The 16,752-nt window shown below is 38.8% G+C and overlaps 1 protein-coding gene across 1 annotated transcript in view; it reads left to right on the top strand.

The window, feature by feature from the left end:
• The window catches only part of zanl (zonadhesin, like), a 63,430-nt gene that overhangs the window by 17,453 nt on the left and 29,225 nt on the right, over positions 1 to 16,752 (top strand). The window contains exons 20-28 of the mRNA XM_040123152.1: positions 211 to 356; positions 1,638 to 1,781; positions 2,307 to 2,414; positions 4,002 to 4,171; positions 7,686 to 7,888; positions 9,504 to 9,648; positions 10,477 to 10,724; positions 13,986 to 14,163; positions 14,420 to 14,528. Of these exons, the coding sequence (XP_039979086.1) occupies positions 211 to 356; positions 1,638 to 1,781; positions 2,307 to 2,414; positions 4,002 to 4,171; positions 7,686 to 7,888; positions 9,504 to 9,648; positions 10,477 to 10,724; positions 13,986 to 14,163; positions 14,420 to 14,528 (1,451 nt within the window). The remainder of the gene's footprint in view (positions 1 to 210; positions 357 to 1,637; positions 1,782 to 2,306; positions 2,415 to 4,001; positions 4,172 to 7,685; positions 7,889 to 9,503; positions 9,649 to 10,476; positions 10,725 to 13,985; positions 14,164 to 14,419; positions 14,529 to 16,752) is intronic.

Raw genomic sequence — 16,752 nt, forward strand, 5'->3', positions numbered from 1 at the left:
CTATGTGTTAATTCTCTGTTATCCTCTCCTAAAAACTAGCCAGCCAGAGATCTAAATACCTATGTTCTGGGTTTTTACCCATGAGTTTTATGATCTGTGATTTGTCAAATTTGAAAAAAGCTGACAGGAAACTGTAAACTGGTATTAACTGTACCTGTAGCTTGTGTTCAACATCGTTGTAATGTCATCTTTCCTTTATCCCTCCGGCAGGTGAATGGACTGCGGGTGGCCCTCCCTCACTCCCCCTCTCCTCTCATATCTCTCAGTCTTGCTGGTCAGTACATCACCCTGCAGACACCCTTTGGCCTTCAGGTGCGTTGGGATGGAAACCATTACGTCCAGATCTCAGTTCCCAGGTTGGTATAGCGGTTTGTTCAAATGGTGGTCACACCATGTCAGACGTTGACCTTCCTCTCCAGGTATTTTGATGATATTTATCAAATATGACTGCTGTCTAAATAAAATGAGCCTGAGAACTGAGATTGTTCTGATATTTTAGGACGGCCTTGTTTACTTGCATACATATAACAATGCATTTTTTTGGTTGTTTTTTTATTTGGAAAATCATTATACACATAAATAAAATAAAACAAAAAAGTATCAAACAACACAAAAATAACAGATATAAATGTAACTCATTTAGTTTATTGAAAATCTGTCCATCGTGGTGTCACAAACTCATTCAGTGCTTCCCAGCAGTGCTCAGAAATGTGGAGTTTGGAGAAAAAAGCTTCTAAAACAGACTTATCAGGGACACGTAAAACAGCCTCATACAACAAAGACACAGAAATAGAAACGTATGAAAACTATTTTGATTCTGATGAGATACATGCATAATTTTACATAGTTGTGGGTACTTTTTCAATCCATGTTTTTTGCTGAAATTATGAACACTAAAAGTGTCCTTAGACTGCACCTGAAGCTAATTTTGATCCTGTTTTACTTGAATACAACCAATGCATTGTCTCTGCAGTCCATGCTTATTTTTCCTAAACAGGAAATACAACAATTGTAACTCTCTTTTACTTCCGATCACCATACAGTCGTTATTTTGAGTGATACAATCTTGGCATAATGAAGGCAAGTCAGGTTGAAAGATTTTCAGCTTATGCAGATGTGTTTGCACCTCAGTTCATGCCACTCAGAATGAATACACATCAATTTGTGTCATTGAACTGAACAAATACAACTTAAAAGAAAACATGATATGGACTGGTTTTAATGGTATGAATTTCTTCAAATGCAGCTAAAATATAAAGGTCTGGAGAATATCTGAATCTGATTCTAAATGCTGAAAGTGATAGTTTAACCTCAGTTTAGGTTGACATAACTGAAAGCTATATTTCATGAAAACTGCTTAAGAAATCAGCTAGGCATCTGTACAAACTCGTTTAAAGGTCATACAGATCTGCCATTTCTTAATAAATCCTCCCAATATTCCTAATACTTTGGTTATATACTGTATATTCAATTGATGATGCCCTGACTAATAGTATCAGATAAAGAGATTTCTACATTCTGTGTCTTTGTTTCTAGGATTTCATTAAAGGTCCAAACAGTATTTGGCCTTGTAAATCTTCTTAAGACATTCCTCTTCATCTCTTAATCCCTTATTCTCTGCATCTTCGGCCATTCAGCTCCTACTATGACCAGATGTGTGGTCTCTGTGGTGACTATGATGGAAACCCACACAATGACTTCACTAAAGCAGATGGTACTCTGGTAGGAAATGTCAACGACTTTGGGAACAGTTGGCAGACAGAAAAGGATGAGGATGATTCGTGAGTTTACACACATTCATCTTTCTGCTGTAATCTGAGAATTTATTGATTTCCTTGAAATTTACTTGAAATTCAGGCATGTGACAAGTTATACATGACTAGGCTCATGAATGGACTCTGAATATGTACATTCCTTTTTCATATTGTTATTTTGGGGAGGAAAATGAAAAATACAAAAATATATTATATAAGCAATGTGGGCAATGTATGGATTTTTATACTTTTACTATTAAAGAAGTACTACTATTATCTCAGTTGTGGCTGCACAGTTGGACATTTTGAAAGAAAAAATATTATTAAAAATAATTTTGAGAAAACAAATATCAAAAATTATTGACTGTGCACAAAATGTCCCATTACTGCAGTCAGAATTGAGGCACAAATAGAAATACTCATACATGTCTTCAATTACCTACCCACTAACTGTCTAAATTCTTCTTATCATAGTTCTTAAGGATAAATGAAACTGAATGGGCTGTTGATTTAAGAAATGTCATGTGCTCCTGTTGTGTTTGTACTGACCAGGTGTACCCCAGGCACCAAGCCTGACCCAGACTGTGACCCCATACTTGAGGCTGAGGTGGTGAAACCAGACAAATGTGGCAAAATTAAAGACTCTGCTGGTCCCTTCAGGTGAGAAAATTCCTAATTCATTGACCAGCTATGTATACCTGTTGGACTACAGGGTTTTGTACTGTTAAGGGGGATCTACACTAAAACCATCACCCTGGTGAGATACAGATTCAGATTCTGAACAACTGTATTAAAAAATCAAAAGATGCCCAAAATATGATTAAACAGGGCAGTACCCACAGGAGTCATGTCTCTTGTGTTTTTATGTAACTTGTTTGTTTTTTTAATTCTTATATTTTAATAGTCAATATTATTAAGTTTGTATTCTGTATGGGTCAAGCCCCCAGAGCTATGGATAGTACATTTCCCATGATGCAACTCAGTATGTCTCTTGTTAGACCTTTCCTACCTGGTAAATGCCCAAATTCCATTCCAGTTTGTAATGCATTCTTTCTGTTATAAATCTGCAAGCCCAGGTTGAGACCGTCAATCACATCACAATTACATTATCAGGGATATTTTCTTTAAAATTGGTAAAATGCCCCTTTAAAAGTTGAATCATAGACATTTTACAGATATTGAATTATCAGGCTGAAGTAGTTTCAGTTCTAGTGAACTGAAGCAGTGTGAGCACGTATTTATCTAGTAGGGGTGTATTGCAAGGGGTAGTTCAATAGTGTGATTATCTGATATATATATATATTTATCAGTATGAATATTTTCAAGTGATGTTTTATCAGTTCAGTTTTAAACCTGCTTTAACTTGTAACCGCATAGACAAGGGTGTTTTATTTTGAAAGAGGTGACCAGTGGTTACTGGAGAGACTGTTACACAGAAATCATATGCAATTGTCTATAAACCATTCCGTTTACAGATTGTCTTATCTTTACAAAGATTATCTGACTCATTTATTTTATTTCAGATTATAATTTATAAATTGTTCTGTGAATATCACATGAAAAGCAATGGACTCTGAACCACAATAAAGGATACTATACACAGACACACACACATTGTCAGAATCACCAATAAAGTATGCTAAAATTTAAAAAATAAAGATGATAGAAAGAAAATCCCCATAATATAGATATTAAAAAATATACTTTCTGACTACAATTACAGTTTTTAGCAAACATAGTGCATTTGTTGGGGACTATTATCAGTAGCAGATTAATCCACATATGGTGCTCTTGTGTGTATTTTGGGAAATTTGACTGTGTATAGTGATTGTGTCAAAATAAACTACAGTGTGCATTCATGTTCATGGTCCCAACCTCCAGTTTGGGAAGATCTGCTGTAACCCCTTAATGCAAACTATAAATCTGGCTTCAGCTTTTCCTTCCCTTGGAATGTGTGATGGAAGGGGCATACTTGTATTTTTTTGTTTCACTTCAGTTTATGAAAATGTTTACAATACGTAATTTTCAGAGACCACAATCTCTCTGGTTGGGTTATTTAGGATGTGGCTTCATGTATTTCGTATATAAATGTTTATGTTATATATATTTAAAAGAAAACAGCAGTATGTCATTAGTTGTTCTGCAGCCAGCGTGATTTCTCTTACACATGAGGTATTAGGCTTTTTAGAGTGCTAGACCATCTTCCCTCTCCTCCCCAAACTGAGTGAGTGTTTTTCTCTGTTCCAGGGAGTGTATCAGTGTGGTGAATCCCATTTCATTCTTCCAGAGCTGTGTGTATGACATGTGTCAGTTCAATAGCCAGCAGCATGTACTGTGTGACCAGCTCCAGGCTTACACTGTTGCCTGCCAGAGCACCGGAGCCAAAGTCCACCAGTGGAGGACTCCAGACTTCTGCCGTAAGTCTTCAGTAGCTTAATATGTCAAATGTTCTTTTTGGAAAAAAAAAAAAAATTTGGAGGATCATTGACTTCTGGTCATCATGAGTGAAGGTAGCATCGAGCATGCTTTGGAGAAGCTCACACTAATGAATAGAGTGTTTCTGTGATTCTAAATGTATTCATTCTCTTTTCTTCAAGAAAAGACCTAGAGAATGTATAGATATCAAAATTTTTGCCGATTAAATTTCTGTTGATTATTTCAGCACATATGGATATGATCCTATACGTGTCCATTTTTTTTTTTCAATTAGCATCACAGCCTCAAAGATTCAATTCAAATTTTCAATTGAATTTTATTTGTAGCAAATGTTTGCACAATGAGCAAGCACCAGTGGAGAGGAAAAACACCCTTTTAACAGAAAGAAATCTCTGGCAGAACTGGCCATCTGCCTCCACTGGTTGGGTTGAGAGGAGAGAAATGGGAGAAAGAGGGGGGAGAGGGGGAGAAAGAAAAAGGAAGACCAAGAACAGCTGTATATACAGTTGTATTCAAGCACTGGTAGAGTGGTTATTATAATGATATAAGAATGAGTATTTTGATGTAAATGGATGGGGAAAGAGAGAAAAGAGAAGAGTGCTCAGTGTGTCAGCGGAGTTCCACCAGCAGCCTACCCTAACCCTAACCCTTTATCGGCATAACTAAGGGATAGTTCAATTCAATTCAATTCAATTCAATTCAATTCTATTTATATAGCGCCAAATAATAACAGAGGTTATCTCAGGTCACTTTTCATATAGAGCAGGTCTAGACCATACTCTTTATAGTTATATTTACAGAGACCCAACAGTCCCCCATGAGCAAGCATTTGGCGACAGCGGCAAGGAAAAATTCCCTTTAAACAGGTAGAAACCTAGAACAGAACTCAGCTCATGGTTGGCGGGCATCTGCCTCGACCGGCTGGCACGGTAACATAGCACAGTACAGGTTAACAATAATGAGACTAATAATAAAACTAATAATTCAGGATTCACTTGAGCCAGTCCTGACTATGAGCGTTGAAAAAGAGGAAATTTTTAAGCCTAATCTTAAATGTTGAAAGGGGGGCTGTCTCCTGAACCCAAACTGAGTGCTGATTCCATAGGAGAGGAGCCTGATAGCTGGAGGCTCTGACTCCCATTCTACTCTTTGGAACTCTAGGTACCACAAGTAGTGTTCTATTGGGATAATAGGGTACTATGAGGTCTTTAAAATACGATGGAACTTGGTCATTAGGGGTTTGTGTGTAAGGAGAAGGAATTTGAATTCTATTCTGGATTTTACAGGGGGCGAATGCAGAGAAGCTAAAACAGGAGAAATATGATCTCTTTTTCTAGTTCCTGTCAGTACTTCCACTGTAGTATTTTGGATCAACTGGAGGCTTTTCACAGAGTTATTGAGACATTATGATAATAAGGAATTACAATAATCCAGTCTAGAGGTAACAAATGCATGGACTAGTTTTTCAGCATCCTTTTGAGACAGGGTGTTTTTAATTTTGACAATATTGCAGAGGTGGAAAATAGCTGTCCAAGACAGTTGTTTTATATGTGAGGCAAGGATGTGTCCAAGGTTCCTTACAGTAGAAATGGAGGACAAGGTAATGCCAAAATAACTATAAGATTAGACGATGTTTTTCTGGGATGTTTAGGGCCAAGTACAATAACTTCAGTTTTGTCTGAATGTAGAAGTAAAAAAAATACAGGTCATCCAGGCCTTTATGTCTTTATGACATGCCTGAAGCTTGACTACCTGATTAGTTTCATCTGGCTTCATAGATAGATACAGCTGATTGTCATCATAGCAATCCAATCATCATGCATAGCAATGGAAAAGTATGTGGTACTTCCTAATAATATTGCCTAAAGGAACCATATATTGGGTGAAAAGTATATATATATGTATACATATATACATATATATGTATACATATATACATATATATATATATATATATATATACATATATATATATGTATATATATATATATATATATATATATATGTATATATATATATATATGTATATATATATATATATATATATATATATATATATATAAATAGACATATATATATACATATATACATATATATGTAATATATATATATATATATATATATATATATATATATATATGTACAATAAAAATATGACTTGAATCAGCCTGGTGTGGTTCCTTTAATCACAACAACATGTTACAGTCTCTGTAATAAAATCTTGGTGGCAAATTAAGATCTAGCAGACATCTAGAGACGAGTCCATTGTCTGAGGCCATGGTAAGATTGTTCATAACTTTCACCAGTGCTGTTTCTGTGCTATGATGTACTCTAAATCCTGACTGTAAATCTTCGAAAATACCATTCCTATGGAAATAATCATACAATTGGTTTTCAAGCTGTCTCAAGTAATTTTAGAAATACAGGATATACTTTTGGATATACTGTGGGTCTATAGTCAGCTAAAGCATTTCGATTAAGAGTAGGCTTTTAAGACGAGGTTTAATTAGTTGTTGTAACCTTAAAAGCCTTTGGTAAGTAGCCTTTTAATTAAGATAAATTGATCACATCTAATATTGAAGTGTTAATTAAAGGTAAAGCATCCAGCCTAGTTGGAGTATTCAATTTATTCAATTCAATTTATTCAATTCAATTCAATTTTATTTATATTGCACCAAATCATAACAGAGGTTATCTCAGGGCAATTTTCATATAGAGCAGGTCTAGACCGTACACTTTATAGTTATATTTACAGAGCCCCAGCATTCCGCCATGAGCAAGCACTTGGGGACAGCGGCAAGGAAAAACTCCCTTTTTACAGGTAAAAACCTTAAACGGTACCAGGCTTATGGTGAGCGGCCGACTGTCTCGACCGGCTGGGTTGAGAGAGAAAAAGAGCACAGTTCAGGTACCACATAAAGATGTATAGTAAGAATGAGACTTATAATAAAACTAATAATTATAATAATATGGCTAATAATAATGAAAAGGCTAAATATAATAATAATAAGGATAATCATAGTAATTGAAGCAGTGGGTGTTGAGCAGGATCATGTCGGCAGTAGGTGGTTCAAAGATTAAGGTCTTAAAGACAAGTTTAATTGTTTAGATGCAGAAACTGTTGACTTCCATCCAGTGTGGTTACACTAGTAACCATACTCTGTACTGTAAATCACTTTCTCCCCATGTACCATACAGCTTAACCAAAACACCACCTCAGCAGAGGAGTATACCTTGGCGTTAAACCAGTAGGTTACTACACCAAGGTGTTGTTGGACCAGAAAAAGGTCCAACATCCTAACCATAACCTAAAATGTGTAATGTGTATCTTTTCATCTTTATTTTAATTCTACTACCCCTCCTTTTATCTATCCCTTTCTCTATCCTGTCCTCTTTTGTTTTATCCTACTGCCCCTCTTCAAATGCATTCTAATCTCCTACTCTGCCTTTGTCTATCATCTATCCCTCCCTCTGTCATCCCTCTGTTCCATGCAGCCCTGGCCTGTCCTCCCAACAGCTCCTACTCTCTGTGTGTGAGTTCGTGTCCAGAGACATGTCTGGGTATTGTTGGACCACCTGGCTGTGAGGATGTGTGTGTGGAGGGTTGTGAGTGTAACCCAGGCTTCATCCTCAGCAATGACAAGTGTGTGGCACTGAAAGATTGTGGCTGTGTGGACACCAGTGGAACCTATCACCCTGTAAGTAGCAACATCAATCAAGTGACTTTAATCACATTCCATTTATCCTGAACTAAAATCCATACAAACCTCATGCCCAACTTTATCATGAGGTTCAAGTCAGGATATAAAATTAAACCTTTTGATGGAGAGTTTTGGAGATATTACATAACACGTTCAGAACAAGAAAAACATCCGAAGCAAAGAATAATAACAGCCCAATAACCAGTGGTATGTTGGTTCACTCAGGTATAGGAATATTTAATGATGTTGAAGTGAAGGAGAAAACTTTCAATTATCTATTGTACAGTTTACTTGAATTACATCTTCTTAAGCTAATGCTTATCCTTGATCCAGCACCTTCATACTCTACATCACAGTCCTGTTGTCATAATAAGCCTTTCAGGCATTCAACACTCAGAAAGTTTAACAAAAGAGTGTTGGAAATGCAAACTAACCCAAAAGGGAAGGTGAACATTGCAGTGACCAGAAGAAAGTTGATGATCCAGTGGTGTAAAGTAAGAAAAATACAACATATTAACCATACTCCACTGAAATAAATTGTGTTTATTTTACTTTACACCTTCCTGATATCAACTTTCTTTTCTCGTGACAGGCCACTGAAAACTTCGCCCTTCATTCATTTACCAAATTATGGAGGTTAGTCAGTCTGTGTTATGCTTTAGGCTCCTTTAGGTACAAACATGAACATTTGTTTTAGGTAAGTTTGGTAAGTGTGGCAGCAATTTTTAAAAAGCCAAAATATCTCAAAAAAGTTTTTTTATTTGGATAAGGTGGAAAATTTGTCAAAATGTGATGTGATAAAAGCTGACAGAGACATATTTTCTAGTAGACCTTGGTGTTACAGTATCTGCTTGTACTTTAGTCAAAGCGTTCATATACTACTTCCATTAACAATAAAATAACTAATACGAATAAAGAAAGTGAGGGAGTCAGTGCAAGTTGTTTGTCTGTGAGTCTAGACACTTACAGCACTTGGTTAAGGTTAGGGAAAGATCATGGTCTGTTTTAATACTGAAAAAACTTCACAGTGACTTAAGATGTGGGTTTATTTACATTTAACCAAAACCACAATCTTTCCTTAACCTTAATCACAGCACTTTTGTTGTTTAAACCTAACCACAGAGGTGACTCTGAATGCAAACCTTTGTCACGAGCGGTAGTCGTCCACTTTGGATGCCCTCCATTTACTCCAAGCACCTCCTAGCAACGACCATACTATTAATAAATGTAGAACTTCATTCATTTGTTGTCACTGAACATAATTCAGCCACCGGTTATGTTTCCTACAAAATGTATTCGCTGTTGAAATTTATTGGTATAGATACTTCATTTCTTGGTGACAGGGTTGGATATAAGCCCTTTTGAGAGGGCATCAGAAAATACATTTATAAGTGGTGATTCTAATAATTATGATAATTTTCATGATGGTTTGAATATTATACAATTTGGCTTTAATTTGGCTTCTGCCAAAAATGTTTTGGTGTTGAAAATATAATGTTCAGAGCATGTACTGAACATCAGTCAAGAGACTGAGAGAAATCACTAAGTATCCTGATCAGACCAATGGGCTGTGAATGCTTGATGTATAATTTGCATTGTGTGTGTTTGTCAGGTGGGTGATGACTGGTACCTGGAGGGTTGTAAGCAGAAGTGTGTGTGTCACAGTGGGGGGTTCATCCAGTGTCAAAATAGCAGCTGTAAACCAACCACTGAGAGCTGTCAGCTACAAGATGGAGGATATAAATGCCACCCTCTGGGTATGTTAAACACACACACACACACACACACACACACACACACACACACACACACACACACACACACACACACACACACACACACACACAGACTTAAACATTTCATTTAAGAAATCTAAATAAAATTACACAGAGGGTTCTCCTCCACAGACTGCAATATGGCAGATAAGGTTTGAGTGAATTATTAAATATAACCATGGCCATTTACCAGCAATAAATAACCAAATGGCTAAAGTGGGCAACTGCACCAGAGCCCCCCAAAACCCCCTGCTGCATATTCCTAGATTAGTTTGTAGCCATTCTCAGAAATGCTTTACACATTGCACATAAACTGAGAGGAATAGGGGGTTGACTGGGACCAGCAGCTCAATTTTACCTCAGGGCCCAAGACCCCCAGCTGGCAAATGGATTCTGGTGATATAATTCCTTAAATATTCTCCACTAAAAGCATAATATCAGTTGACAAGAATTTTAAAGTGGATCCTGCTTTAGGCTTGCTGAGTTCCTGTCTTGGAGGGGGCTTGTATCAAAATCTAGCTTTAAGGCATTCATTATCTGAGCTGCTTTAGACCATAAGTATTTGGACAGTTACACATTTTTCTTGTTCTTCAGGCTCTTTGTTTTAGTACATTCAATTGGAAATAAAATAATGGATACTGCAAGTGTCAAGTCTCAGCTTTAATTTGTGTAGGCTTAAATCAACATAGAAAGAACTTTGTGGAAGATATAGCCCAACAGTGTGAAATAAGTGTGATACATCAGCAAATCCCAACAGTCGGAAAACCAGACTCCACACATTTCAGCTAAATTCTTGCCTCTTTTGTTCAGGAAATGGTATCTGCTCAGTATCTGGTGATCCTCACTACACCACCTTTGACAAACACACCCACCATTACATGGGAGCCTGCTCCTACACGTTGACCAAATCCTGCAACGTTTCCTCTGACTTGCCATACTTCACTGTGGACACCCAGAATGAACACAGAGGAAGTAATAAGAAGGTTTCCTATGTCAGGGCTGTGGTGATCAATGTGAACAGTGTGGCTGTCATCCTCTCCAAGGGCCGTACAGTCCAGGTAGGTTACCTGACATAGATGGTTCTTTCACAGCGACTGATACACTAAATCTTAAATTCTACATGCTAAAGTAGTGGTCCCTTCTGATTTTTAAAGTGTTGGAGGTTGTTCCATGAGGTTCGGGCATTAAAACAAAAGGGCTTACTTTCCTAATTCAGACAAAGTTCCAATACAGCAACACTGCAATGGTAGTAGCTTTCGGACAATGGCCTTATAAATAAATAGAAACCAATGTTAGTTTCGCCTCTCAGCCAAAGACCAACCAACTCTGTCATAGAGAATACAAAGTGCAGAGTGATAGACAGTGTCTAGGGGTTTAAGAGTGGAGGTTGCAGAATTTCTATAAATTAAATCTCCATAATCCGACAATACTTTTTCTGCTAAACATAGGGAAGCAGGTAGTTTCTGTCAAAGTAGCCAATTTTTTGGCGCAGTTTGCCGACCAGGTTTGTCTATATGATATTTAAATGTAAATTTCTAATTGAGCCAGATGCCAGGATATTTATATTTAGTGACTCTCTAAATATTAGTTAACATAAATAGTGAGGAGAGCCGGACCCAAAATTGACCCTTGTGGCACACCCAACTGGTAAAAACTCAAACTGGGCAATTCCCGACTTTACGTTGAAGTCTCACAGACAGTTAATTTCGAATCCAGTCACAATCCTTTATGTCCCGACCAATACTTTGCAATCTTTGTAAAAGCAAAAAGATGATCACCTTTATCAAATGCTTTTGATAGGGCCACAAAAAGTGCAGCACATTTTTTCTTATCATCTAAAGCAGATATTATATTATTTGTAACCAATATAATAGCTGAAATAGTGTTGTGATTTGTTCTAAATCCAGATTGATGCAGACTTAATACGGTGACTTGATAGAAATGACTTGAGTTGGTGGCTTACCAAAGATTCCAGGATTTTTGCTAAGTGGGGTAATTTGGATATAGGACGGTAGTTATATAAGTTACCTATATCACCCTCTCTATGTAATGTAATAATGTGGGCTGATTTCCAAACACTAGGAATAAACCCTTTTGAGATAGAGAGATTCAAAATGTGCATAAATGGCTCAGTGATGATATGCTGAACCATAAGGCAGGGACTCAAAAGCATGACTCAGGTCGAAAAACAGAAATAGAATTACATGGAGAATACAAACACTAGGAAGAATTCTGGAACCCTTGTTACTGGGACCATAGACAAACTCGCACAGAGGGAGGGAAGCAGAGAGACTAAATACACTAGGAGAGGGGAAACAATGAGACACAGGTGCACCGCATTAGGGCTGGGCAGACAATCACAGTGGCGAGATTGCAAAATAAAACAGGAAATGCAAAATACTCATGAAATAAAGAAATAAAGAAAACAAGGGTTCTGGAGGAGGGAACTAGCAGGTATGATGTGGGCAACATGGAATGTTGGGTGAATCTTGCAGGATCTAGGAAGTCTGAGACGTACAGCCACAGGGTTGACAACTTTGGATTCCAAAAAGGGCTCCGTGAAGCAAGGGGCCAACTTGCGTGATTTCATACGGAGGGGCATGTCTTGAGAGGGCAGCCAGACTTGTTGACTGGGTTGATAGGAGGGTGCATGAATCCACCGACGATCCGCCCACCTCTTGTTCGGTGCGCTGACTTGAGTAAATTACACAATGACAGCGGCAGATGAGCACCAAGGCTAATTGGACACCGTACTTCACCCTCCAACTCAGGGAACTGAGGGGGCTGGTATCCGTAGACACACTTATATGGAGTAAGACCAGAAGCAGAGGAAGTCAGACTGCTATGTGCATACTTATGCAGGGGTTATGGAAAAACAAACAGCGTAAACAGGTCTCCAGTTCCTGGTTCATCCTAGAACCGATCAGGGAGCAAAACATCTTCCACAATCGTGAGATGAACTGGGGGCCATGGTCAGGCATGACATCACATCCCTGGGGAATCCAGGCATGCGGAACACATGAGATAACAAAACCTCGGCCGTATCCTTGTCTGAGGGCAACTCTCTCTCTCTTTCTCGCTCCCTCTCTCTCTCTCTTTCTTTTTCTCTCAACCCAGCTGGTCAAGGCAGATGACTGCCAACCATGAGCTGGGTTCTGTTTAAGGTTTCTACCTGTTTAAAGGGAGATTTCCCTTTCCTCTATAGCCAACTACATGAATGTTGGGTCTCTGTAAATATAACTTTAAAGAGTACGGTCTAGACCTGCTCTATATGAAAAGTGCCCTGAGATTAGCCTGTTTTATGATTCGGCAAAGTATAAATTAAATTGAATGTAAGTAAAAAATTGAATGAGTGCACCATTTTAGAAAACCTGTCGTGTTACCCTCTGAAAAGGGAAGGCCAGTGACAAAATCCAAAGAGATGTCTGACCAGGGGCAGTGAGGCACAGGTAGAGAGCATAGGAGAGCCAAAGGCGGGCATCTTGAGGACATGTTCTGGGAGCGAAAAGGACATGCCATCACGTACTCGTTCACCTCCTTTTCCATTGATGGCTACCAAAAGCACTGCTTGACCACTGCCTGACCACAGTGTGGCAGGATAGCTGAGAAGCATGAGCGCAATGGATGACCTGGGAACAAAGGGCCACAGGAACAAATAACCGGTTCGGAGGGCAACCTTCTGGCACCGGAACATTAGTAAAGGCCTTCCAGAGTCTCCTCGATTCCCCACGTGACTGCCCTCACAACACAGGGCAAAATTGTGGAAGGGGACTCAATGAAGGTGTCAGAGTCAAACTGGCAGGATAGGGCATCAGGACGTTCTTGAAACCACTGCAGTGCGAGAGGGTGAAATTAAATTGATTAAAGAAAAGGGCCCACCTTGCTTGCCTGGAGTTGGGTCATTTGTCTGTCCGAATGTACTCGAGGTTCTGGCTCTGTTCCCTTCCTTAAATAAAGCTGACAATTCCAGGGAAAACCAGAGAGTTACTAATTATCATTCAATCTAAGTTTTTTAAATTGAGCACGTCTGTTAATCAATAAGAGAAGGGTTTTTGGTAAAAAAAAAAAAAAAAAATTCCAGCACTGTATTAATATCTGGAATTTCAGAAGTATATTGTATGTCACTATTTAAAACATAATTTAAAAAGGCTTAGTCATTAAAGTGAAGGTTTTGGTTCCTTTGTATTATTGTATGAGATTAACAGAAAAAGTTTGGTAACCACTGGTTTAAATAGATGCCTCCACATACAGACACTGTCCATGCTCTCTTCTTTGCACTTTCTGTCTGTGATCAGAATAAATATATCTCTGTTCTTCAGGTCAATGGGAGAGTGGTTGTCCCACCTGTCACTTCTATCAATGGAGTTCAGATGTACTTGAGTGGAAAGTTTGTTGTCCTGGAGACCTCCTTTGGCCTGAGGGTGCGTTTCGATGGTAACCACCATGCTGATGTCACTGTACCAACCTCCTACAATGGCCTTCTCTGTGGCATGTGTGGTAAGAACCAGTATAAGTTATTAGTGTCCCCTCATTTCAGGCATTACTCGAGATATTTTCAGCCAGGAACCTATTTAAACAACAACTGATTCCAGTAAAAATCTTGTCCATTTCTCCATGACAGCTACTTCCACTTTGTTTGCCTCAGTGTAGTGCTCCAACCCAAATCTAGCAGGTCCAACCAAAATGCTTTCCCAGAGGCAACCATGTTGACTGATCCCTCTATAGTGAGTCTCTATATTTGTTGCCCCGGCAGGAAATTTCAATGGAAACCCAAAAGATGACAACTTGAAACCAGACAATACACCAGCTACCAACGGCAATGAATTGGGAGACAGCTGGCACGTTCCTGACCCACGACCTGAGTGAGTCACATCACAGAGTACATAAATACAGAAATGCACTCTCCAGTATCAATCAAAAATAGACAAATTTATTACTGGCAAACAGTGGCTCTATTTAATTCAATTCAATTCAATTATACTTATATAGTGCCAAATCATAACAGAGGTTATCTTAGGGCACTTTTCATGTAGAGCAGGTCTAGACTGTACTCTTTATAGTTATATTTACAGACACCCAACATTCCCACATGAGCAAGCATTTGGCGACAGCAGCAAGGAAAAACTCCCTTTTAACAGATAGAAACAGAACCCGGCTCATGGTTGGTGGGCATCTGCCTCGACCAGCTGAGTTTAGAGAAAAAGAAAGAGAGAGAGAGAGGGAGAGAGAAAGAGAGAGAGAGTTGCCCTCCAACAAGGATACGGCCGAGGTTATGTTATCTCATGTGTTCCGCAAGCATGGATTCCCCAGGGATGTGATGTGATGCCTGACAATGGCCCTCAGTTCATCTCACGATTGTGGAAGATGTTTTGCTCCCTGATCTGTTCTAGGCAGAGCCAGGAACTGCAGACCTGTTTACGCTGTCTGATTTCTCATAACCCCTCCACCTGGAGCAAGTACCTTATCTGGGTTAAGGTTGACAGAGAAAAAGAGAGGGAGAGAGAGAGAGAGAGAGAGAGAGAGAGAGAGAAAGAAAATGGGGGCAGTAGGTGGTGCCCAGCGACAGGTCCAGACTCTCTAGCACCAGGGGCAGAAATACCTGCAGAAAGCGACAGGAAGAGAGAGGAGAGAGACGAGAAAGCACAAAACTAGAGAGAATGAGCATTGATGCCATATGAATGCGTGCAGATGGAGAGGAAGAGGAGGAGAGAGGATCTCAGTGCAAAACAAGCCTGAGCCAGCCTTAACTGTAAGCTTTATCAAAGGGGAAGGTTTTAAGCCTACTCTTAAATGTGGAGAGGGTTTCTGCCTCCCTGACCCAAACTGGAAGATGGTTCCACAGTAGAAGAGCCATTATAACAGATGGCTCTGCCTCCCATTCTACTTTTGGAGACTCTAGGAACCACAAACAAGCCTGTGTTCTGGAAGTGCTGTGTTCTACTAGGCTAATAGGGTACTATGAGCTTCTTAAAATATCATGGTGCCTGACCATCAAGGGTTTTGTAGGTAGGAAGGAAGATTTTAAATTATATTCTGGATTTTATGGGGAGCCAATACAAAGAAGCTAACACAGGAGAAATATGATCTCTTTTCCTAGTTCCTGTCAGTACTTTTGCTGCAGCATTCTGGATCAACTAGAGAGTCTTCAGAGATTTGTTTGGGCAGTCTGATAATAAGGAACTTTTTTCCATTGTTCAATAGGTTAAAAAAACGGCAGTCCTTGAAGTTTGTTTTATGTGGGATTTATAGGACATATCCTGATCAAAGAGAACTCCAAGATTCCTAACGGTGGGTCTGGAGCATGAAATTGTAGGTCATCCATCTCCTTTCTTTCTGTTTTAAGTGCTTAGTTTCTACTGAGTGTGACTCAGACTTTAGCAAGATTTGGTTTCGGCGCAACTCTTGAACTCCTGCTATTCAGTCAAAAACCAAAACTCCTATCTCCAAAGTTTGTTCACCTTTCTGCACACATCTGTACAATTATATGTTCCTGGTGTCAAAAATGTGGAAAATGCAGCAAGTTCAATAAAAGGGTCGTTTCTGTTTTTTCTCTGAAAATCTAGTTCTGCATTTGTATTGCAGTCTATGGGGCATTTCGATGGTACCCCTGCCATGTTGAGGCCCTTAGTTCAAATTTCTGTAAGTCACTGTGCTCTGGAAGTCATATCATCTGAAAGGCAACAAATTTGTGTTCTGGCAAAAAAAATGATGTGTGCACAGTGAAATTTGTGGTCGTGAGGACGAGTTAAACAGAAATTTTTCAGAACAGTTTAACACCCTTTCCTACTCTGTGTTTGATGTTGCCCACTCTGAACATTCTATCCATTTATTTCAGCGGGGAAAAATTGCTAACAAAACATTGAATATTTTCGAAATTATGAGACATAATAAAATAAGAAAAGTAATACCTGGAATATCCCGATTGAGTATTGCGTAAACAGTATGTAGCAAGACGTTGATAGAAATTTCAGTCAAGTGTTTGATAAACACAACATACATCAGAGAAATTTGTCTAAACAACTGGTCTGAATTGGCTGTTTGTGCCCAGCTGCCCTCAGAGGTTGCCATTGTGATTTTGAGTGCTTA

Source organism: Xiphias gladius, unplaced genomic scaffold, assembly GCF_016859285.1.
Source record: "Xiphias gladius isolate SHS-SW01 ecotype Sanya breed wild unplaced genomic scaffold, ASM1685928v1 HiC_scaffold_1478, whole genome shotgun sequence".
In the NCBI taxonomy this organism is placed as follows: domain Eukaryota; kingdom Metazoa; phylum Chordata; class Actinopteri; order Istiophoriformes; family Xiphiidae; genus Xiphias; species Xiphias gladius.